The sequence below is a fragment of the Bos taurus genome, chromosome 16 (genome assembly GCF_002263795.3).
Source record: "Bos taurus isolate L1 Dominette 01449 registration number 42190680 breed Hereford chromosome 16, ARS-UCD2.0, whole genome shotgun sequence".
Lineage (NCBI taxonomy): Eukaryota > Metazoa > Chordata > Mammalia > Artiodactyla > Bovidae > Bos > Bos taurus.
This window is the reverse complement of record NC_037343.1, coordinates 50,476,025-50,500,497: the sequence shown is the minus strand read 5'-3', so window position 1 is coordinate 50,500,497 and position 24,473 is coordinate 50,476,025. Positions and strand designations below refer to the sequence as shown.

The 24,473-nt window shown below is 58.5% G+C and overlaps 1 protein-coding gene across 7 annotated transcripts in view; it reads right to left on the bottom strand.

Annotated features, from left to right (window-relative positions):
- MORN1 (MORN repeat containing 1) overlaps window positions 1–24,473 on the bottom strand; it is a 49,302-nt gene that overhangs the window by 1,763 nt on the left and 23,066 nt on the right. For 3 of the 7 annotated variants that reach the window (XM_015475188.3, XM_010813423.4, XM_002694124.6), the window contains 3 exons: window positions 11,031–11,164; window positions 10,858–10,931; window positions 434–480 (listed from right to left, as the gene is read on the bottom strand). In XM_015475188.3, the coding sequence (XP_015330674.1) occupies window positions 434–480; window positions 10,858–10,931; window positions 11,031–11,164 (255 nt within the window). Of the gene's footprint in view, window positions 1–404; window positions 481–10,857; window positions 10,932–11,030; window positions 11,165–20,290; window positions 23,991–24,473 lie in introns of those variants that run through there. The other 4 variants (XM_059875760.1, XR_009490869.1, XM_010813429.4 and 1 more) reach the window with 4 other exon arrangements.

Here is a 24,473-nt window from a genome sequence, read left to right as displayed (position 1 = left end):
CAAAGGCCCTTCTGGCTTTAGCAGGGCTTGTCAACACTCACCACTGCACAAGGGGTTGGGGGGGCCCACACCTGGAGGCCTACTGGCCTCCCGATCAGGATCCTAGAGACAGGAGCCAGGGTTTTTTGCCTTGGCCGAGGGGACGGGAGGTACCCTTGCCTGGCATATGCAGTCCTTTGAGGGGACCAAGGCTTGGGAAGACCCTCGGCCCATTGGCACACCCTCCTCCCCCCTCCCAGGCCCTCTTGGTGCTCCTTCGGAGGGCCCGGAGAGCATGGTTGGAGGCAGCTTCATGCACCTCAGGGCCCATCCGGAGCCCCAGAGCTGCCCTTTATGACGATGTGCTCAGGGGTGGACACAAAAGTTCTGCTGGGATGGTGGAGTGACAGCCGGGGATGCCCTACCTGACCATGTTTGCCAGCTGCCTGCCTACCTGGGAAGGCCTCTGCTGCTGGCTCCACCGTGGCCACCCCATCAAGCCTGCGGGGAGAGAGGAGGAAGCTCTGAATGCACAGCCCGGCCCCCGAGTCTGGGCCCCTGGCATCCAGGCCTGAGGATGGCAGAGGCCACAGGCCGGCCCTTATGTGACCGTCTTGTCCTCCCAGGCCCACTGCTGTCAACTTCTCTTTGCTCTGCCTGCACCTGGGCAGGACAGGTGTCCCTGTGAGGCTTGGGACCCCCTGGGGCCTCAGCCCCTGAACCCCATTGTCTAATCCCAGACGTGCCCATGGATGGATGGAGCTGGAGACAGACAAACCCGGTCCCGTCTACCCCACGGGTGCTGCGCATGCAGAATCCAGGCACGGCTTTGAGAAGTGGGTGCCAGAGCAGCAGCGGGCCTCGAGGACACGCGGCGTCTGTGTGGAGGGGACGTGAGAGCTGTGCTTATTTTCCAGCAGGAAGTGACAAGCGGCAGCCAGGACTCAGCGGTTTTGGGGCCGTGGGGCACTGGCACCCCCCACGTGAGGCGGGAGAGGAGAGGCAGCAGGTGAAGACAGGAGGGGCCAGGCCCACACGTCTGAAGGCTGGAGCCCGTCACCTGTGGCCACAGCTGCTGCAGCTGTTCCCCGAGGCCCAGTCTCAGCGTGTCTGTCTCGACCACTCCAGCTTCCGCTCTGCTGTGTGAGAGGCTCACTCTGCCTGCCCACAGGGGAGGGTCACCTGCCCAGGAGGACCTGGCTGTGTCCCTGGCAAGGACCAGCTGGCATCGTCTCCAGGGAAATGCAGGTTGCCTATATGGGGCCCTGTGCCCAGTTGACTCCTGGCCGCCTCCTCCGTTTCTCCTCTGGGTCAGACCCTCAGGCCCCCTATGCTTCCTCGGGGGACAAGGGAGCCGGCAACGCGTGGATGGCCACCCTGGATCCTCTCTGGGAGGCAGAGTCCGAGGTGCGAATTATCCTGAATTATTTGCCCTGAATTATCCTCCAAAGGGACCTGGGGGAACCAGGCAACGCCCACCCCTGTCCTCCTGGCCAGCGGTTTCCTGTTCTCAGAACCCGGGGAGGGGGGCGCTCCTTGCGCAGGCTTGGTGACCCACCAGGTTCTGACCCCTTGCCAAGCTTCGATACCACATGCATGGTTTGGGTGATAAAAAATTAAAGACAAAAGATTTCAAAATTATTTCATTTTGAGTAGGGGAAAATGGGCCTTGGCTTGGACCCAGGAGCCACGTTAAAGATTTTGAAGTGCGGGTAAGGAGGGGAGGCAGATAAATAATTCAGCTCTAAGAATAACCAGAGCCTGTCAGGCTGCCAGCTTTAAGAGAAATAAACCGGGTTACAAGAATCCTGAGAGTTTTTACAGAACCCCCAGTGTTTCAAGAAAACAGGCAGAGTCAGGAAGGAGCCGCCAGAGGTGCAGGTTAACTGACAGTTCCCGTGGACCCGCAGGCGCAGCTGCAGCCTGGGCAGCCTGTGAGGTGGCGGTTCTGTCTGGGCCCAGAAATGCCAACTGGACCCCCCTGGTGTACACAGCACTGGAATCAGGAGGGCTTGGAGCTGGGACCCTTGACGGGCTGCCTCTCAGACTCCACCTGGACCCCAGGTCGGGGGGAAAGCACACGGGGGAGACCTGTGACTTGGGTTTGGGTGGGGTGGGGAGGGATGCGGGAGGGGCTGGGTGCACCCCGAGGTCCTACAGTCCTCTGCTCTGTGATTAGGGTCTTTGTGCTCCTGTTTCTTGTGCTTGGGGTTCTTCATTGTCTGGTACCTGTGGGTTCATAGTTGTCATCAAATTTGAAAAACTTCTGGCCATTATTTCTTCAAATATTTTTTCTGTCTTCTCCTCACCGCATCACTTTGGAAGCTCTGGTTTTTATGTCTATTTGGCTTCTTGAGGTCTCAGGGTTCAGTAAGCAGGATTGGCTTACTGGGTCTGGTCATGTCGTTCTCTCTGTATTTCACTTTGGATCCACTTGCCCTCTTTACAGCTGTTACCCCTCCCTCGGACACTGCAGTTTCAACCTCCAGACGTTTGATTCAGTCTTTTCGTACCTTCCATGTCCTGTCCAGTTATCACCCGTCCAGCGTCCTTGTCTACAGATTCTTACAGCTCTGTCATTCAGGCTCAGTTTTGATCGATGGTTTTACTCTTATTATGGGGCCTGTCTTCCTGCATTCCCTGCATGCCTGGTGATCTTTGAAAAGATGCCAGACACTGGAGTTACCCTCTTGCAGGCCGGATACTTTGTATTCTTGTACATATCCTCGATGCTGTTACACTGCTTAAGAACAGTTTGATTCTTGTGGGCCTTTCTTTGAAGGTTTGTGGGGTTTAAGGTAGGATCCTTGTGAGTATTATGCCAACACTCCGTGAATTCAGCCTGGCTGTCAGAATGAGCCCCCACTTTTCACATCTTGTTTGAGTTCTGGGCATGACTCCCTTTGACCCTCTTGGTGGGTCTTTCCTGGCCTCCGGCACAATTGATCCTCTCATGCATGGGTTGATCTGTGCTCTGCAGACTCTAGGGCTCCCTCCTCTCCAGGGCTCCCATCCAGCAAACTCTCACTGCCTTCGCTTTCCAGGCCTCCCACTCCGTGTCTCCCCTTGGGGGCACTCCTGAACCGGCCTGAGTCCCCTTCCTGCGCCACAGTTGGAGACCCTAGGGGCAGCATACTGGGGGCTCCCACCGCGATGGATCCCCGCCCTTCAACATCGAATGTGAAATGTCTCTAGCTCTGTTGTGTATCTTGTCCAGTTAATTACATGTGTCCTCGTGGGAGAGCAAGTGCGGCCCCTCGTGATCCACCTTGGCTGGAAGCAGAAGCCTGAACAGACCAAACCGAGGTCTGGCACCCAGAGAGCCCAGGCTCGTCTCCCAGTGACCCGCCCTGAAGGGTGGGACTCCTTGGTGCAGGGCAGCCTCCAACTGCTGCCCCCTCACCCTGTACCTGCTGTGTGGTCTTGTCCTTCCAGGCCCCACAGCGGCATCTCGATCTGACGGATGTGTCCCTGTGAGACGATGCTTGTAGTGAAGCTCCTGGTGGTCCCCCACGAGGCCCGGGGGCCTTGCCCTCTGCCAGTCCACCGGCTGTCCCCTGGCCATGCCTTTCCCTCCTGGAGGCCCAGAGAGCATCCTTCTGGAGCTGGTGCTATACAGGACTGCACCGGGGTCACAGGGGCCCCAGGAGTCTGCCCTGGGTCTTGTCCATGGAAATGACCACGAATACGTCTGTCCCCCAGCAGAGCCGTTGCCAAGGCGATGCTCACTGATCCTGGGCACAGTGTGGGTGCCACAGCCAAGCTCCGTGTTCTGTGGCTTCTCAGTGCTTTTCCTCATGTCTCAGGTCGGGAGAGCCAATGGGTAGAGGTGAGAAAAGGGCCCTGATGGGATAAGAAGCTTGAGGCTGGCTGGCCAGACCCTGGCAAGTGGGGCACCTGCACACACCCCATTCTTTGGCTGGAGCAGCTGAGTGGAGGCAGGAGGTGGGGGAGCAGGCAGTGGACTTCCCTGGCCAGGTGCACCGAGGGCAGTGGCGAAGTGGTTCACGTTCTGGGGAGACTGGTTCCCTAGTGGGTCAGGGGTTCCCAGCAGCCCTGTCCGCCATAGACCCACAGGCCAGGGGGCTCAGGGCATGGGTTCTGGCCCTGACCCTTGTGGCTGTCAGTTTTCCAAACTCTGAAATGAACACATAGGCAGCACATGGAGTGTGGATCCCCAGACCTGATCTGGCCATGGCAACCAGTCTATGAGGCTGACCGGCTGGGAGAGGGCGGGGGCCCTTTTCTGCAGCCTGGTCAGGGGACAGCCCTGGGAAGTCTGGGTTGAGTCCAGACCCTGGCAGTGGTGGTGGTGGGGGGCGGGGGGAGGATCAAACCGGCGCTCATGGGAGCCCAGTCAAGACATGAATCAGGGACACGGTTGCCCTGAGGGTCTGCAGCTCACGGGGGCTGTGGACCCAGGGCTGCTGTGGCCCCCACTGAGAGCCTGTAAGAAACTTCCAAAATTGGAAGTCAGCTAATTGCAGCATTGCAGCTGACCCTGATTTGGGGCCAAGCTGGAAACTGTTGCTGCCTCCCGAGGGCCCCCGAGAAACAGGAGCCGCAGGCCACGAGCCCTGAGCCCAGGCTGAGGCGCAGGCCCAGTGTCTAGCCCAGCTCCGCTCCCAGGGAGAGCGGAGCTGGGAGCTCATCTGCAGAGGCTCTTCTGTCCCACGGGGTGCCTTCTGGTGCTCAGCTCTGGGCCCTGGACAGTCTGCAGGGTGCTTTCTGTTTGGGGGTGCCTGCTTGCCTGCTGCAGGGGTCCTCACCCTGGGGAACTGTGGGTTGTACCTAGCAAAAGGTGTGTGAAGGGTTAAGGGCGCTGCCCGGCCTCCAGCTTCTCCATCTGCCGTGGGAGTGATTCTTCCAGGCCTGCGTCAGGCGGGAAACATCCTGCCCTGCTGGGCGGGGGGAGGTCGGGGCGCCAGAGCAACACGGCCTGGCCAGCTGTTCTCACCCGGCCCCCACACCTGCTCTGGTTTGTTATTCCCGCTCAGACAAGGCTCACTTCTCAGTCTTTGAAAGTCTCTAATGGCGGTGCAGTGGTAAAGAACCTGCCTGCCCATGCAGGAGACGCGGGTTCGACCCCTAGATTAGGAAGATCCCCTGAAGAAGGAAATGGCAACCCACTCCGGTATTGCTGCTTGAGAAATCCCATGGACAGAGGAGCCTGGCAGGCTACAATCCATGGGTTCGCAAAGAGTCAGATGACTGAGCAACTAAACAACAACAGAAAGAAGAACTTTCTGTTTCTCTCCTGTTCCGTGAACACCCACCTGGAGGCTCTCCTAACTGGGGTAGGGCGGGGGTGGGGAAGAGGGCCTGTGGACTTTGCCCTTGTCCTCATGTGGGGATTCTTAGGGTCATTTGAGATTCAGTTCTATGGCATTTGCCTGCACACCCCAGGGCTGAGCTCTGGGTAGGACAGAGTGGGGAGTTTGTTGTTGTTCGGTCGTTAAGTTGTGTCCGACTCCTTGTGACCCTATGGACTGTAGCACGCCAGGTTCCCTGTCCTTCACTATCACCCAGGGTTTGCTCAAACTCGTGTCTATTGAGTCAACGATGCCATCCAACCTCTGTTGCCCCCTCAACTCCTGCCCTCAATCTTTCCCAGCATCAGGGTCTTTTCCAATAAGTTGGCTCTTTGCATCAGGTGGCCAAAGTATCAGAGCTTCAGCTTCATCATTAGTCCTTTCAATGAATATTCAGGGTTGATTTCCTTTAGAATTGACTGGTTTGATTTCCTTGCTGTTCAAGGGACTCTCAAGAGTCTTTTTCAGCACCACAGTTCAAAAGCCTCAATTCTTTGGCGCTCAACCTTCTTTATGGTCCAACTCTCACATCTGTGCATGACTCCTGGAAAAACCATAGTTTTGACTACAGGGACTTTTGTCGGCAAAGTGATGTCTCTGCTTTTGAATACGCTGTCTAGGCTGGTCAGGGTGCCCAGAATTGGCTCTCAGAAGCAGAGGGTGCAGGGAGAGGCCTGGGGGCTGAGGGAGGCAGCAGCCCCTGCCTGCGGCCGTGGGGGGAGTTGCCTGTTTACTCAGTCATGGGGGCTGAGGTGGGCCCCATTCCTACCCCACGCCTGGGGGTGCACCTCTCTCATGTCTGCCTGCCAGGCCTCACCAGGCCTGCCCCACCGGGCCCAGTGCACTGGGGAGGGGGTGCTGACGTTCAAGACAGGACTCGTGGACCCTGGTGTCCCCAGTGCCCCCAGCGCTGTCTGGGACTTGGCAGGCAGGGCGACGGCAGGCAGGACGCAGGCTCAGGGCGGGTAGCCTTTCAGGGGGACGAGAGCCTGTCCTAGGTGCTTGGCGGTCACAGCGACCCTGCGTGGAGGTGGGGTTCCTGGGCCTCGGGCATCAACTATCTGTTCAAGTAAAAAATTGTCTCCATCTGTGTTGGCTAATGACTGATTAAATGACTAATCACGGAAGTCTTAATTAAACCCATTTTTCTTCGAGCAAGTGGGGGAGGGGCCCCGTTCCTGGCATGTGTTAGGCTCTGGCTGGTTCTCCGCGGAGCAGTTACGGGCAAGGTCAGTGCAGTCACTGCGCTGATGGGGCTGCAGGCATGTCTTCCTGTGTGGAGCCTGTGTTCAGGATTTCGGGGAGGATGCGGCTGGAGCCACGCTCTGTGCGTTTTGACGGGAGTCCCCTGTGTGGCCGGGCAGGCTCCAGGCCACGGTTCTGAAATGGAGTCGGTCTTGTGCAGCAAGCGGACACAGTCTCACGTCAGTCAGGAACTGCCAGGGCTCTGTGTCATGCTGTGAAATTCCGTAACATGCCAGGAATGTCTCCACAGGAATGCGGCGGGGCCGGCGGCGGGGCCCGGGCTCGCCTCGGGAGCAGCGCCGTGCAGGGCCGCCTGCCGGCCTGCCCGGTGCTGGGGCCGCCCCGTGTGCACACCGTCTCTCCCAACCCGGAGCTCAGAGCCGGGCGACCCGGGCAGGCTCCCCTGATCGTGCTGAGCCAGCCACTCAGGAACCAGACTTGAGATATGACGAAGCCGCGAGTGCGATGGCCAGCAAGGGCCGGAGCCCTGTGGACACAGGCCATTACCAGGGGAGGAGGAGATCAGGGCGGCCACACCTGTCTGTGAACCCCGGGCTCAGGCCCTCCCAGGTCGTGCACGCAAAAGGCCCCTTGCAGGCCTTGACTCTCTGGGGTTGGGGTCTGTGTGGTGAGGGGTCCCAGTGGGCTGGGCCAGCCTGGGAACCCCAGGACTTGGCAGTACCTGGGCACCCCTTCTCCAAAATTGGGGCACTCACCCCAAGACCATTCTGTCTTTGGAGGGGCAGGGGTCTGGTGGGCCACCGGCTGGGCTCTGGGAAGGCCCAGACCCCTAGGCCAAGGGTGCTAGTCCGCCCAGTGGACCCCTTCCTCCACTGTGTTTAGGGAGCATGCTGCTGCTGCTAAGTCGCTTCAGTCGTGCATGAAGGTAGTTTAATTAGATCCGAATATCGTGACAAAAGGCCAGAAGTCCGTCCTAAAGGCGCCCTTGTCGTGTGAAATAAAGACCCACTCGGCCCTGAAGTTGGGGGCCCATGTCTTGCCAGACCTTGTGGGGATGAAGAGACACTGCTTCAACCCTTCCTGTTCTTGGAACCCCTTGATGACGACCATGGGTGAAGCTAACACGTGACCATGTGAGGTGTCCTGTGGCTCTGGGGGGTCACCAGGTGAGGACGCACGGGGGCCCCGGGGCAGCAGGGCAGGGAAGGCGGTGACTGAATGCGGAGCCATGCAGGCTGTGGGCCTCTGGAGCCTGCTCTGAGGGTCAGGTGGCCCTGGGGCCTCAAGGTTGGTCTGTCCTGGGCCCAGCCCCGCAGTTGGCCGCCTGGACCCCTTCCTCGCTCACCAGAAGCTGAGGAATGGCTGGCTTGCCCTTGATCTCCTCCTGGGCCACCTGGGGGTTGGGGGGCACCACCTGAATTCAGCGGCTTCTTCCACCCTTCCTGGACTTTGGGATCTGACACTGAGAGGCCAAAACCACAGGCCAGCCTGGAGGCTCCAGGGTCATGGCCAAACTCGGGCCCGTGGACAGGGCGTGGACAAACTCGGGCCCCATGGGCGGGATTTTGGGGAAAACAGAAGGGTTTTAAGTGCCAGCTGCTGCATGCTCGCGGACCAGACATCAGGGGTGGGCTGGGCTGTGCCCTGCTGGGCACTTCGTGCTCCTGTCTCACTCCTTGCAGGTGGTCAGAAGGACTGTCCCTTTGCCCCATCAGGTCATGGGGGAGATCTGTGCAAACATCCTGCCCCGGGGGGCGGGCATTGGTGTGTGCTAAGTCGCTTCAGTCGTGTCCAGCTCTTTGCGACACCCATGGACTATAAACCACCAGGCTCCTCTGTCCACGGGATCCTCCAGGCGAGGATACTGGAGTGGGTTGCCATTTCCTTCTCCAGGGGATATTCCTGATCCAGGGATTGAACGCACGTCTCCTGCATCATCTGGCATTGCAAACGGATTCTTTACCACTGAGCCACTGAGGAAGTCCCAGGAGGCCCAGCTGAAATGAAGTATCCACAACCTCACAAGGATTCTCAGTGCAACCCAGGTGCTTCTCATTTGCCTGAGCCAGTTGCTGGAAAAGATGGATTTCTTAGAAAACCTAAAGGTGGGCTTTTAGGGTCCAGAGCCAGGTTTGGATGCTGGCGCGAGGCACTGGAGCCTGAACACACGTGAGGAAGTAGTGGTGGGGATGGTGGATCAGGAGGCCCTGGGGGCCTTGGGCAGGCTCTCCACCTCTTCTCTGGGTGGGAGCCTCGGACATACAGACACCCATCGGGGTGGGGGCTCAGGGGCACAGAGCTGGGCCTGGATTCAGGAGGTCTGGAGACCAGTGCCCGCAGGAAGGAAAGGCGCTTATGGCTGCAAAAGCCTGGCCTGGGGCCTCAGGGGCAGGTCAGGCTGGGTAGGTAGGCTCGGGCCGGGGCGCTGTGGCCAAGCCAGGGTTGCCTGACCACGCTGGCTCGTGTCTTTAACCAAGGTAACTCTAGGCCCATGGGGAGCTCTGTACACAGCCAGCATGGCCGGGGTTGGGGGGTGACCCGGGAGCTTTGGGAGAATATCTCCCTGGGGTTTCTGTATTTGGAGAACAAGCTCAGAGGGGCTCCCTGGGGAGAACGGGCCAGCCTGCCCCTTGGGCCGAGATGAGGGAATGCAGCAGAGCACAGGGACCCTCTGCGATGGTCCCAGCCTGGGTGAGGACACTGCATTTCAAGAGCTTGGAGAGCCCTTGGCAGAGCGGACGGCAGGAGGAGGAGCTCGCTGCTCCTGTCTTCTCGGAAGAGGACAACAGTGAAAGCCTCCTTTTTTGCTGAAATCAGACGTTTCCACATCAGTCTCAGCTGCCGAGTTGCCACAGTTACTGAATCCAGCACATGCTTCGCTGTGAGCATCTGGGCCTGGGCTGTGTTGTGAGTTAGTCTTGGGGGTGTTTCAGCCTTTGGCTGCGCACGCACGTCCCTGAGACCGAAACACCGGGCAACGTGGGGTCTCCGTGTCTTGCAGGAGCCTTTTCTTTTTTGGAGGCTGTGCTTCTCTGGTTGTTGTGTGAAATGAGCTTCATATTTAGTTCACACACCATGACTCAGAACGATGCAGAAGGGTGGCCCCTTCCTCTGGAAATGGCGCATCCCCACACAGCCTGCGACCCCGTGCCAGCCTCCAAGTGTCCCAGCCGGCCCACGCCTGCTGGCGTCATCATCACCAATGAGCAAGCTAATTGCAGAGTGTTGGCGGATGCAGTGGCTCAAGGCCGCTTGCCCCCTGCCCGTTTGTCCTGCGTTTCTCATTTTCCTAGAGTTTTGTGGCTGCATCTCTGCCGGCCGGTCTCTGCTCTTTTGCATGGCTGTTTCCACGTGTGCCCTAGGCTGGTGGCAAGAGGTGTCCATGGCACCCCGACCATGACTCCCGAGGGCTCATGCTGGGGTTGGAGGCCAGACCTTGGTGGGAGGTGGGAGTCTCGGAGGGCCTGAGTGGCCACATCCTCCCCTGAGCCTGGGTCTCTTCTCCAGAAGGAAGGTTCCTGTCTTTGGGGTTCCGTGGCCAAATTGCCAGCCCAGGTCTGCTTTGCCTAACCACACCTCACAGGTTCCACCCCAGGAGGAGACCTCAGATGGGGGTGCACTGGTGGCTCCTTGGGGGCTGCCCAGTGCTCAGGGCTTTCAGGTGGGTGAGGATCAGTCCCACCCGAACCTCTGGAGCTGTGGGGCTTGGCGGGGAGGTGGGGGGCAGGGGGCTCCCAGGAATTTCTCTGGAATCCAGCCTTCTTCCTGAGAAGGAACAGCTGAGGGATATCCCCTCGCCTCCCCCAATACCCCTGCACAGCCCTGCCTACTTCTTCAGACAGAAACCTGAACTCAGCCTGGGTGAGCTCTGGTCTCCTTGCCTGCAGGCCGGGCGGCTGTGGCCCCAGGTATGTGACGGCCTGCACAGACAGAAAGGGAGGCACACAGACCAAGCTCCAGGCCACGGTGCTGCCACCTGAGGGCCTGCTGCCCGCCCGGGGACCCCGACCTCTGTCCATGTGCCAGAGCGTCTGCAGGCCCCTTGAGGGAGGGGACCCCTGTGACTACTCTGCTCCCCTGGCCTCAGGCCTGCCTGGGTGAATCCCCACGTGGACAGCCGCAGGACGTGGGTGGGCTCCACCCAGCTGCCTGCTCCCAGGCAAGGCCCTCAGTGCAGGAAGTTCGCCATCCTAGACCAGGCCCCGGGCTCCATGGCGTCCAAGTCATCTCAGGCCCCGGGGATACCGGGCAGGCGGGCGGAGAAGGGCCCCATCCTGGGATGCACACACCTGGGAGGCTTGGCTGTGGCCCAGCTGATGGGGGAGGCCAGAGCAACCCCAGCGCCGATGAGTGTTCCTACCTGCTGCCTCCTGGTGGGCCTTGTGCTATGGGCGTCATCCCCCTGTGGTCCTGGCCTCTGGGCCTGCTGCCCACCTTTTAGAAGCAGCGGGTGGAGGCAGGGTTCAGCTCCCAGATCCCTCATGCATTGCCTCAGCGTCAGGCTGAGCCCTGTCGGGGGTGTCCCACCCCTACCTCATGGAGGCCCTCCAGAAACAGGATGGCGTGGTACCCTGGTGGTGGGGGCCCAAGGTGGACGTCGGAGAACTGGACGCAGCCTCGCTCTGCTCGCCGACGGCTCCCGGGACAGCGGGGCTCGTGTTTCCCGGCTGAGGGGAAAGAGGATTCCAGAAAAACAAAGGAAAAGGCCCTTTAAGTATCACAAAACAAAAGTCAGAAAGGACATTTCCTATGGCCTCTCTGAAGTGGACTTGTGTGGCTGAGGTTGTTGGGCCGTGGATGGCCACACGGGCTCTGGGGGGCCTGGCGCTACTGCCCAGAGTGCCGGCCACACGGCCATCTCCAGGGGAGTGGCTGGGCTGGTGTAGACACAGGGCCCCACTGGGTGTGGTTTTGGGTCCCCCGCCTCTCGATGCTCCTTTGTCTGCGGTCCACCATGAGGCCTGGCAGGTGGTGCTTTGGGGATGCGGGGGTCTCCTGTCACAACACCTGTGCCACTGAGGCCCTGGGTGCCCTGGACAGGCCCCAGGTCAGAGGCCTTGTGCTCAGCCAGGCAGAGCCTGAAGTCCTCTTCTGAACAGTATGACAGGAGGACGTGCCTCCTTAATGAGGGCTACCCCATGTGGTGACGTCAGACCACACCTGTGGCAGGCAAGCACAGAGCACGGAAGGGCCCACAGCCACCAGCTCCACAAGGGAGGCCGCCCCCCCAGGGGACCTGAAACCCTTTAGTGCTGGAGAACGTCAGAGGGCTGGGTTTAATCTGCCCCACTGGGGCCCCCGCCCACCCTGGCTTCCTCCAGCCCCTCCCCCAGGAGTCCTAAGGTCTGACGGCCATAGGGAGTGCTTCTACCCCTCCCCTTCCCCGTGTCTCTTCTGCCTGCAGGGGCCCCTGCGGTGTGGTGCTGTGCAGGGCCACCCCAAGACTGTCCCAAACAGACGCACATCAATCAGGCTTGCTCTCATATGGGGATGGACTCAGGGCTCTTCTGACCACCCTCTGCCCCAAGGGCCCTGCCCACGTGTACACAAGTCGGGAAGGGCCAAGGGGAGGTGGTTGGACACTCCTGCCAGCCGACTCTGCAGGGTGAACCCTTCATTGGCCCCCTCGGTGGGGGTCTGAGTGAGTGGAGGGGTGTCTCTTCATCGGCCCCCTCGGCGGGGGCGGGGGGTCTGAGCAAGTGAAGGGGTCTCTCCTCCATACCCTGGATGGGGCCCTGGGGTGCAGGCATTAACACCCCTTCCCTGGAGCCTAGCTTCTGCAGGGAGAGGTGTAGATGGACCCCAGAAGTATTTCCAAATTACAGGTGGGGAATTATTTCTCTCGGCGGGGTCTTAATCTCATTGTTACAGCGCATTATAAAAGCAGAGTCTTTGCTCCCGCAAGGACGTCCTCTATGCACGCTGTCTCCTGTCAGCTCAGCTGCCCGGGCACTGTGGATGTCCTGGGCAGCGAAAGGAACGCGCTGCTGACGGAATCGTTTCCAGCTCTTAACGCACCGCGGCTTCCGTGCGGCTTCGTGGGAGCTAACGTCTCCCACCTCTGGACAGTAAAGACCCACTCTGTGTCCTCTGCCAAGGTGACCGGCTAGTGGGCCCCAGACAGAGCTGGGCTTGCTGAGGCCATGGTTTCTCCTGGGCAGCAACCAGACCTAGGCCCACAAAGCACCGTACTGGGGGGCTGGGGACTAGGGGCCTGTGTGGAAACAAGCTGGTGTGCAAGTCCATGCACATCCACACTAAGCCCGAGCTGCCGCCCCCCGGCTCTGGGCACCAACGGGGCTGCTGGAAGAGGCCGGTCAGTCCTCCAGACCCTGCAGGCCGCCCGGAGCATGGGTGCTCCTGTGTCCTCCCCGCGAGTGAAGAGGGACTGAGGAAGCGAGGCTGGACCGTGCAGTGAGACCCCAGTGCTCTGGGTGCGCACACGACCCTGAAACCACGCAGGCGGACGTGACCAGGAGGGGACGCCGAGACCCTGACAGCAGCTCAGGACGCCTCCACCTAAGCTACGAGGGTGGGCACCCTGACCCCCAGGACGCCTGCTTACCATCCAGGGACAGAAGAGGAAGGGCTCCAAGACCCCTTTGTTGAGTGACAGAACCTGGCGCTGTCCAGCTGAAACCCCATAGGTAGCTCTACCTGCAGTCCTAGGAGGGAACCTTCTAGATTTGGGGACATGTGGACCCTAGCCTGGGGCTGGGGGCTGTGATCCTGGACACAGGAGACGGGGGAGGGGTGTCCATCCGCACAGACACGCACTGCCTGTGCTAGACACCTGGCCACTTCTAGCCACCTCCGCTCACCAGTCTCATACTTCTCAGGGGGACCCCCCCAGCTGCCCACTGCCCTCCCTGGTGATTGCCACCCCGCCGAGCCTTTCAGTTCCAGGCTCTGGATGTTCAGTTCACCCCTCATGCTCCAGCGCATGGATCCATCTCTGCCTGTACCCTGAGCACGAGCTGGTCCTATCCTCGCTCACGGCTGAGCCGTGCTGAGCCCTCTGGTCCGTGGTGCTGCTGGCCTCTGCCCATACCTCCCAATCAGGTCCCTGCTATGGGCGTGATGACCCCTCCTGACCCTGTCTGCCCTGTGACCAACCTGGTCCCGAGAGTTTGAACTACACATAGGAGAAGTGGGTGCTCCACGGGAGGGAAGACCCCACTTCTGACAACAGACTCAGCCTCAGAGACCCTGCCAGGCCCCTGGCTGCGCACTGCCTTCCCTGGTGGGCACAGGCTAGCCATTCTCCTGGCTGAGTGTGTGTGGGCCAAGTGGCCACTTCAAGTGTACCCAAGTCCTGAGGATGCTGCAGGAGAGGGAGGGAGCCCCTACCCCTCGTGTCCTGAAAGGGTCATCACTCCTGGGCGAGGGTCCTGCCTGGGCCTCCGGGGCCCTTGGGGCGGCTCCTGGTGCGTTTCTGCAGCCTCCCCAGCCAGGTGGCCCCGCGAGCAGGTTCGCGACTCCAGCTCTCTGGGGTGACTTCCGAACCTTTCTGTCGATTTTAATTACATCAATTACGGCTTTATCAGCAAAATAAAGGTCACTGTGCTGCCTCCAGGGAGCAGGAGGCCGAGCTGGCCAGGGAGAGCGGGCAGCTTGACCTCTCCGGGAGGGAAATGCCAATTAATTATCTTTTTACAGCCGACTCAATTAGACTCCCTAATCACCTGTGTAGGACACAGAGGAGGCGCAGAGACCTCGGGAATAAGTGCCGCTGCTGTGGGCCCGGGTCTCTGGGGCAGCTGGCTCCAGGCAGGACGTTTCCTCTCTAGCAAGACTTGAGCCCCTAGGAGGTTATTAGCCTGAAGAGGACGAGCTGGCCCATCTGTTGGTGGCCAGACACACCACGCCAGTCTCAGGGTAGACTCCATCAGTAAGGGGCTGGCTGGTTACAGAGATGGACACGCGGGCAGCCAGCAGCCGGCAGCAGGGGAAGCAGGGAGGCCCACGCGGGAAGGACACCTGGGGCCCTGGGTCTTGATGGCCAAGGGCAGGGGAGGCAGCCTGAGGGCTGGGGGGTCTCCCTGCCCTTCTCCAGCTGCCCAGGACCTGGGCGACAGCTCCCTCTGAGTTGTGTGCCAGCCCTCTGGGCCCCGTTTGTCCCTGGGCACACACAACTCTGCTGGGGCCTGGGATCTGGCCTGGAGGATCTGCCTTCAGCCGGTCAGCTGCCTCCCCACCTGGCACAGGTGTGCACACACACGTACATGCGCACACACAAGTCCCGACTCTCACACTCCCTTGCCCAAGAGGCCTCCAGCCCCAGGGCCACTACCCTGTGACCCTCTCCATGGGCTGCCTGATGCCAACCTGTGGATGTGGTTGAGGGTGCCGACCTCACCCCCGAACAACGGAGCTGCCCCCACAGACCAGGCCTCGGTCCTGTCGGTGGTGTTTGCCTGGGAGGGTTTCCTAACATTTGTCAAAAACCTCTTGAGCGACCCTTCCCCACAAGGCCCCTCCTCAGCCCTGCCGTGGCTCCTGGGGAAAGGGGAGGGGGAGGAAAGAGGAAGTGCCACCCCCCACAGTCACTGGAAACAGTCCAGGCTCCTCCATGTACATTCAGTGAACCAGCTGGAGGGAGCAACCTGGATGTCTGGGTGAGCTCCCCCAACACCCATCCTAGCGGCCACATCCTGCAGAGCCGTCTGGACTTCACTTCCCACGCAGTAGGCCCGAGGGCTGGGGCTCCCCCTGCAGTGGACCCATGCTCCTGTCCAGGGAGACGACAGGAGAGAAACACTGGAGTCAGGGATGAGCAGCTCTGAGCCGCTGACATCTGACAGGTCAGTCTGTCCTGTTGGCTGAGGGGGTGAGCAGTGTGGCTGGGAGAGTCGAGTGCACCCTGAGCCCCCCAGGTGATCAGAAGTGGAGCAGGGACCCCTAGCCCCTCTCAGTCCTGTCCTCCTGACCTTGGAGCCAGGAGTCAATTCTGGTGCCCGTGAACCACTTGGTACCAGGAGATGGTTCAGGACAGGAGGAAGTAAGAAAGGCCGTGGGTCTTGGTTGGTTGAGGCCACAACTGCCTCAGAACCCTGCAGGTGGGTCCGTGTGGCAGGGACCAGAGTGGATGGGCTACTGTGCCCCAATCATGGCTGACATCCACCCAGAGTCCTGCTTTCTGACCCCACCTGGCACCCCCTGGGCCACACATCCTCTCTAAGGTTAGGCTGTGAGCATCCTTCACCAAGTGGGGAAACAAAGCCAGAGCCTCATCCATTTCCTCCTGGCTCCTCTCCATCTCCCAGGGTCCCCGTCTACCTGGGCCTTTCTCCAGTTTCGCTGTTGCTCACCTCTGCTGGCTCCTCCAACCCCAAACATGCTCCTCCCTAGACCTCCTTCCACACCTTGTTTGGATGCTGATACCCTGAGGAGTGAAGCCTGCTTCTCCTGGACAGTCCTTCCTGGCTCTTACGGCCTCAGTTCTCAGGCGTCCTTAGGACCAGCTCTGCCTGCTGCATTGTCCTCACCACTCTACCACCATCATCCCCATCACCGTCTTCATCAACACCATCATCATCCTCATCACCACCACTTCACCATCTTCATCACCATCACCACCATCATATCATCACCATTACCATCATTATCATCATCGTTACCACCACCATGACTGTCCTCACCTCCACGGTAGGGTCACTCTGCACTCTCCAGGGGCCAGGTCCTTTGCTAAGCTCTTCCCAGGTGGTGTGCACACATGGAACCCTCACCTCAGCCCAGAAGAGACACCATCGTCTCCCTGTTTAGAGAGCAGGAAACTGAGGCCAGCCCGCCCTGGTCAAGGTGTCTACTGCTCTGCTGGTGCCACCAGGGTGGAGGCAGGTGCACAGAGCTTGTCTTTGAAGAGCCCTGGCTGGGCCTGCATTCCCTCAGGAGCCCCTGCAAGGGCGCCCCCTCCATCTTGGTTGTACTTGTCCCGGCTGCCTGCACCTGGGGTGGAGACATGGGCCCAAGCTCAGCCCCAGAAATAAATTCTCCGCGTGTGGAACACAGAGCCTTATCTGTAACTGGGCCCTCTTCCCAGCTGGGGGACTCAGCTTATTTTTTTTAATAAGAGATTTTCAAACTCAAGAATTTCCAGGCCAGCCAGGGGATGGTAACCTGGCCTGGCCTGGCCTGGCCTGGGAGGGGTGGGCATGTGGAACCTTCAGTTCCCCTGGTGGGTGGCTGCAGATCATATACAGCCTTGACATACTCCTTTCCCAATTTTCAACCAGTCTGTTCCATGTCTGGTTATAACTTTGCTTCTTGACCCACATATGGGTTTCTCAGAAAACAGGTAAGGTGGTCTGGTACTCTCATCTCTTTAAGAATTTTCCAGTTTGCTGTGATCCACACAATCAAAGGCTTTAATGTAGTCAATGAAGCAGATGTTTTTCTGGAACTCCCTTGCTTTTTCCATAATCCAGTGAATGTTGGCAATTTGATCTCTAGTTCCTCTGCCTTTACTTAATCTAGCTTGCACATCTGGAAATTCTTGGTTCATGTACTGTTGAAGCCTAGCTTGAAGGATTTTGAGCATAACCTTGCTAGCATGCGAAATGAGTGCAATTGTATGGTAGTTTGAACATTCTTTGGCATTGCCCTTCTTTGGGACTGGAATGAAAACCGACCTTTTCCAGTCTTGTGGCCACTTCTGAGTTTTCCAAATTTGCTGGCATATCGAGTGCAGCACTGCAGCAGCTCCTGGAGGTTCCCACTAGCCCACAGGTTCCCATCCATTCCCCAGTCCTCAGCCAGAGACTGAAAGGAAGCCAATGGCCCCCGGGTGTTCCCCGTGTGTCCACTTCGTGCAGGTGGCTCGCTAAGCAGCAGCCTCGCCCTGGGTGGAGGAGGAGTGGGGGTGGGGTGGGGCCCAGACCCCAGGAGTGGCCCAAGGACGCTTGCCCGAGGTCTCTCCTATAGAGATGTGTCCTTTTACATGCTGGGAACTTGCCATTTCTGAAGCTTTGATGACACTTTGATGACAACTGTCCTGGGGGTCTCAGATGGCCCTGGTCAGAGGCCTCAGGGGCCATGAAGGGGCCTGAAGCAGGGCAACTGCCAGCTGCTTTCCACCATGAGGGTCACTGCGGGGAGCAGTCAGCAGGCAGGGAGGCTGGGTGGCTGCCGGGGAGGCCTGGGGTCTCCAGGGGCAGAAGCTTGTCTTTCTGAGTGATTGAGTCAGCCTCGGACTAGGTGGGGAACTCACATGCTTCTGTTCTTCCAGAAAAGAGTGGAGGGCTGTTTGTCGCTCTCTCTAGGAGACCATCAGGGCAAAGCTTGTGGATGGCATGTGGGGCCTGGTCATGCTGTCTCTGCCTCCAGCCCCCTCCTGCACAGGGCAGGGCTGGCACAAGACCCTAGGCTCCGAGGAAGGAAGGAATGGAGTCAGCAAACTGCCTTTAAAGAGAAAAAGTGGGGCTTCCCTGGTGGCCCAGCAGTTAAGAATCTGCCTTCCAATGCAGGGGACACAGGTTTGATCCTTCGTCAGGGAACTAAGATTTACATGCCATGGGACAAGTAAGCATGTGGGCCACAACTACTGAGCCCACACTCTAAAACCTACATACCACAACTAGAGAGACAGCTGTGCTCCACAGGAAAGACCCAGCACAGCCAAAAACAGGTGCTGATTCCGAGGCTTCGCGACAAGGCTTGTAGGGGCTCCAGCCACCAGGCGCCAGGGAGCAGCTGGTGGGGGGCGGTTGGGAGGGTGGGGGGTTTTGGGGGGCGAAGGGGTTGGGGGGCGGGACCCAAGGAGGCCACGAGACTCACCCTCTTCCCCACACTGCTCCGGGAACTGTGCCCTGACTGAGGGGTGAGAGTGCGCGGTGACACGCACACACGAGAGTGAGCACACACTCACACACTCACACACACACGGGACTCAGCCACAGGGAAAACACTCTCCCCAGGGCAAGGCCTCCAATGCACACACACACATATGCGTGTACAGAGACTTACGTGTGCACACACACCCCCACAAGTGCAGCCCCTCACCTGGCCCAGGCCCCTCCTCCTAGTCACCCAGTCCTGACTCTGCCCCCATCCCTGGGGCCCAACTCAGGCCTGCCCTGCTGCCCCTGGGACCACAGTAACCCCCCAAGGAGACCTCTTCCTCCATCCCCGGTGCCTTTGGCATGTGCTTCCTGACAGAGGCTGGGTCCTGGCATCTTGCGGGGAGCCCTGGACAAGTTAGGGCACCCACCTTGCCTCCCGCCCTCCACAGTCTCCTGGTTGAAGCTGCTACTGGACCCTAGGGGCCACACATACCACAAGCTGTACCACGAGCCCCCGTGCCTCCCCTCCAGGCCGTGGACCCATTGACCAGCCGTGGCATCTCAGTCAGTCAGTGCAGAAGCCTGACCCAGCACGGCGTTATGGGTGTCCCCTGTGGACAGGGGCCCGCAGGCAGCATTTTGGCCGATGGAGGAAGCCATGGGTTCGGTGACATAGTGGGGTAATGGGAGGGGGCAGAAACTGTTCCTGTGGGAACCCCTGGGGTGAGGCTGCAGACAGGCGGGGGCTCTGACCATAGAAGACGGGCAGCCCCATGAGGGGCACCCAGGTGGGAGGCAGAAGGGGTGATGGAGGGGGAGGCCCACCCCATCTGATCCTGGAAGCTGCCAGCCGCCACTGGCTAGTTAGTTGGCTTCTTGGTCAGAATCTAAATGTGAGGGAGACCAGGAAGCAAACTGTTCTGGTGGTTCTAAGTGGTCTGGGCCCCCATGACTCCCAAGGTCATGAAGAGAGCCCACTGGACGATCCCAGCAGTGGGGTCCTTGCCTCAGAGGCTGTGACCCGGGGCTGAGATGGGGGCCAGGCTGGCGCCGTGTCACCAGGAGGCTCGTTCAGGTCACCCACGGTTCAGTCCTTTCTAAGGAGACAGATGCACCCAGCGTGAGCATCCACATGGGTGCAGGATCGTGGCCTGCCAGACCTTGGCTGCACAGGGAGCCTGGGTCCACACTCGTCTCCCTTTTTCTCTCCACCACCTGCCAGAGACCCACTGTCAGGGGTCAAAGGGCATAGGGTGTCCGAGGCAGAGCCAGAGTCCTGCTGCTGCCCATGCCCATGGGGCTGCAAGACACACGGAGGGGCTGGTGCCCTGCAGCTCCTGGCCAGCCCCAGACAGGCATCAAGTGTGGGAAGGAGGAGCTGGAGGGGGCTCCAGTTGGACGCTGGAGGTTAGGCCCCCACTGCCCTGCAGACGGGCTCCTCTTCCTCCGTGGGCTCCCAGACCACAGGATTGCTGCAGGGCCCGAGGGCTGTGTACCTGTCTCCTTAGAAAGGACTGAACCGTGGGTGACCTGAACGAGCCTCCTGGCGACCCGGCACCAGCCTGGCCCCCATCTCAGCCCCGGGTCACAGCCTCTGAGGCAAGGACCCCACTGCTGGGATCGTCCAGTGGGCTCTCTTCATGACCTTGGGAGTCATGGGGGCCCAGACCACTTAGAACCACCAGACCAGCCAGGGCCCCGGCTCCCAGAAGCTGTGGTCTCGGGGGCCTGCAGCCCCTACCACTCTGATGCCAGCTCCAGGCAGGCAGCTCCCTCCCATCTGAGTTCACTTCCCTTGTCCTCCACAGCATCAGTCCTGGAAGCAGCGCGGAATCTTTTTATATTTCCCTGGGACGTTCCTTCTAGCTGGACAATTCCTAGACAAGAAATTTATAGCACAAATTTTCCTTTAAAAATATGGATCTTTCATGCTATTCTGCCATAATTAACCATAGACAATTAATATTAAAATGCGTTATCACCCCAAGAGGCAATGAAATCTCCAGATCTCTGCTATGCATTCCGTCACTTTTATTGGCAAGACTGGATTAGCAGCAAAGGGCACCTTGATTTTTAAAATCATCTAACAGATCTCCTCTGATGGACACTCAAAACCATGTTTAACAGTGAAAATGAGGGCCACTCAGATCAACTGGAAACATTTCCTGGTAGGGTTTTGTGCATTAAAAAACAACAACGACAACAAAACAGCAATCTGAGGTTCTCCCTCCCTGCTTTGGCGTTTTTTTAGGTTCCCAAATCCAATTTACAGGGGATTGTCTGAGCCACCCGGGCTCTGCTAGCCTCACAATGTCCCTCTAGCAATTAGCAGCACCTGCATTAGGATTCAATGGACTTAAATTACTGGGGGGTGAGGCAGACACCCCACTGACAACAATTAACACAAAAGAGCTGCACCATTTAAAGCTGTGGGTGGGAATTACAAAAGGTTAAGAGACTAAATATAAAAAAAATTTTTGAATATAAAATCAATGTGCTTTGTTACAAAAATCTGGGTGCTATAATTTAACCAAATTAGGGTTTAGAATATCTGGCAATAGTCCACGTCTATGACATCGTTTTTTATTCTCAACAAAAAGCAACTTGTCTATTCAAAAGTTAAAAACAATCAAAGAACTGAAATATTTCATGTCAACAAAATAATAAAACACAGAGTTTTGAATTACGTACTACTGACATTAGGCCTTTGGAAAGGGAAAGCATTTTCTCTCCTCGTTTCACTTATTTGTATAATTGGAAACCAAGTTCTCAGAGGTTCGTTTTCTTAATTGCCTGCGGGATGCGGGAGTAGAGTGCTGACCCACCATCTGCGAGAGCCTGGCCCCGCTGGGGCTGGGGCTGGGGCAGGTGAGGGCTGAGCCCCCAGGGCAGGGGGCCCACGGGAGGCTGGCGTAGGGGGTGAGATCCTGAGTGGGGGTGCTTCCCAGTGGCCCCTCCTTTGTAAACAGGCATTGGCCCTGGGCACCCACAGTTCTGAACCACTGATCAGGAGGCTATATTTTCTTCTGCCCAGAGAAGTCTGGGGTGCAGGGTTGGGGCGCAGGGGTGCTGAGCCCCTGTAGCTGCTCCAGCTGGCTGGGGTCTGTGCTCATGCACATCTGGGCTGTCAGAACAAGTTGAAACAGGAAAGCTGCTTTTAAATGTAAGACGATCCAGGTTCTGTTCTAACTTATGGTCAGCCTCAGCTTCAAGGCTTCTGCTCAGGGCTGTCTTTCCTCCCTCCCTTCCCAGGGCAGTCGACCTCTGGGAGACCCTTAACCACTCCAGGGTTTGAACCTGACCTTGTGCTCCAGGGTGGGAAGGGGGTGGGCAGGAGGACACAGCAGCTCTCCCCATCCGCTCGCTGAACACAGCGCTTCCTCTAGAAGCAGGGTCACAGGTACCCCTGCCAGGGTCTGCTGGACACGCCCAAGGGGTCTCAGCTCAGGGCAGGGCCCAGGGTTGGTGGCTCCTGACCCCCAGCATTCAGCCCTGGCTGGCCTGCCCCAATGAGTAGGCCTGGGGGGCCCTCATCAGCTCCCAAGGCTGTGACATCCCCATGGCACAACCATACCATCTCCCTCGGTACCTGCTGGTCTAACAGAATCAGCATCTTCACCACCGGCCCATTTTACCAAACCCGTTAACCACAGTCTACAGTCCTGTCATGGGGCTGGAGGGTGAGGTTGGGGGCAGGCAGGGGTCACAAATGGGCCTGCTTTCTACAAGGAGATGTGGGGGGAGGTGGGGGTACCTGCACAGAGGTGGCAGGAGGCCCAGGTCCTTGCCCACAGCCTGTGTCCCGTCCAGCTCTGTGCCCTCCAGGGTCTGGCGGTGCAGTGAGATGATGGGGCTTCTGATTTGGGCTTCAAAACACTTGGCAGATGATGAGAAATATCCAGCCTCTGCTTCTTCTCTGGTAGCAGAACCTGGTCCAAGCTGACAAACTGTTTCTTGTCTCTGCATGGCCTAGTGGGGTCCTGTGACCAAGTTCTGGCCAGTGAGGTATAAGCGGTGATGGGAATGATAACCCCAGGAAGCTTTTTAGAAGGGAAGGGCTTCCGACTCCTTATGCCTCCCTCTTCCTGCTAGCTGGAATATGGCAGTGATGGCTGGCACTTGTGCAACCCTCAAGGGCCATGAAGTGGTGCACAGAGTAGCAGAATAGGAAACAGAGGCAGGAGTCCTCGGTCACTGAGAGACGGGTGACCACAGTGGGGCTGCCCAGTGAGCACAAGGGGCTGGGCGACTAGGCTTGGGTGAGCGCCACCCCGTATCTGGCTGTGCTGGTCACAACAGGCAATCGGTAGTGCTCACAACTCCGGGGGGAAGCTGGATGTTTCACTGGACTTTTCTGGTTGGAGGGGGGGTCCCTGTAAGTCGCTTCAGTAGGAATAGTCACCTCAGAGGTTCTATTGGCTCAAGTTTCTTCCAGGACTTGTGCTGGGTTATCTTTGATCTGAAACCCACTGGGCTGTTATTGAGACCTGTTTGTGAAGGGATCCTGGCTGCGGCCGGCAACCTGAAGAGACATCCTCCGGGCTGGGCCCACGGCAATGCCCCTGGCCTCAGACTCAGCAGGGCCACCCTCTGTGCCGTGTCCTGCCCATCTCAGACCTCACCCAGGGGAGCACACAGGCAGAGACAGCCATCCAAGACCCCTGGGGCCCTCAACAGGCTGGAGAAAGGGCTTGGGTCCCTAGTGAAGGTCTGGGTCTAAGAACCAAGCAAGAAAGGGTCATGGCTGTGCTGGGGTGAGTGTGAGGGGGACAGGGCTTAGTATCCTGGTTCTGAGATACAGACATTCACCCCACGTGCAAAGGACTCCGGGTTTGTGCTGCTCTTATGGCCGAGCTGCCCCAGAACACTGCGCTCTCGGCTTTCCTTCAGGACGAGGGAGGGATAAAGAAAACTTAAAAGTTAAAGATATCTATCTTCATATCGTTGGGCTTCCCAGGTGGTGCAATGGTAAAGAATCCACCTGCAATATGGGAGACCCAGGAGATGCGGGTTTGATCCCTGAGTGAGGAAGATCCCCTGGAGGAGGGAATGGCTGCCCACTCCAGTATTCTTGCCTAGGAAATCCTGTGGATGGAGGAGCCTGGCAGGTTATACAGTCCATGTGTTTGGACACAACTGAAAGACTGAGCATATATACATACATCCCTGTATAGTCATAAAAGGAGGTTTTATCAGAACTAGGAAAGGCTTGGTCACTCCTCTGGCCATTTCAGGGCTTTGCTCCACCCACCAGGGTCCTAGGTCCGACTGTGTGCCCCCCAGACCCCCTGCAACCCTGGGCCCTCCTTCCTGCTGACCGTGTACATGACTCACAAGTTTTAACCATCATTGTTGTTGTTGTTGTTCAGTCGCTCAGTTGTGTCTGACTCTTTGTGACTCCATGGACTACAGCACACCAGGCTTCCCTGTCCTTCACCAACTCCCAGAGCTTGCTCAAACTCATATCCATTGAGTAAGTGATGCCATCCAACCTCCTCATCCTCTGTCGTTCCCTTCTCCTTCTGTCTTCAATCTTTCCCAGCATCAGGGTCTTTTCTAATGAGTCAGCTCTTCGCATCAGGTGGCCAACGTGTTGGAGCTGGAGCTTCAGCTTCAGCATCAGTCCTTCCAGTGAACATTCAGGATGGATGTTCTGTTATTATCTTAGGGTTTCTCTCACTGGAGGATAACTGCTCACCTCCTTGCCGAAGAGCTGGAGTGTGCACCACAGGACAGACAGATGCAGAGTGTTCACCACCCTGGGCTGACCCAGGCTCTCTAGCAACAGGCCCGAGGGGCTGGGGTATGGGGAGGGGGTGAGTGTCATCTTGGCGGGTGGGGACTTTCACCTGGAAGGGTCCTACGTGAACCCACTCCTGTGAAGGGCAGACTGAGTCCTAAGAAGGGCAGGAACAGGAGGTGTGTCCTCCTTGCCCTCTAGATGGGGGCCCTGTTCCCTCCTCAGGGCACTGTCCAGAGCCAGACCTGGTGGCGGGGCAGAGGGTACAGGGGGCTCAGTCCATCGTCCTGCAGGCGGATGCTGAGAGCACCTCATTTTGTAAAAGAGGAGCTGAGCCCTAGGGAGGTTCAGGCGGAAAGGGATGGATTCACTCCTGCTGAGCACCCAGGGCCTGTGACTCAGCCGCGAGCGCTGAAGGGGCTGGAGCTGAGAGGGTGCGGACCCCTCGGCTTCCCC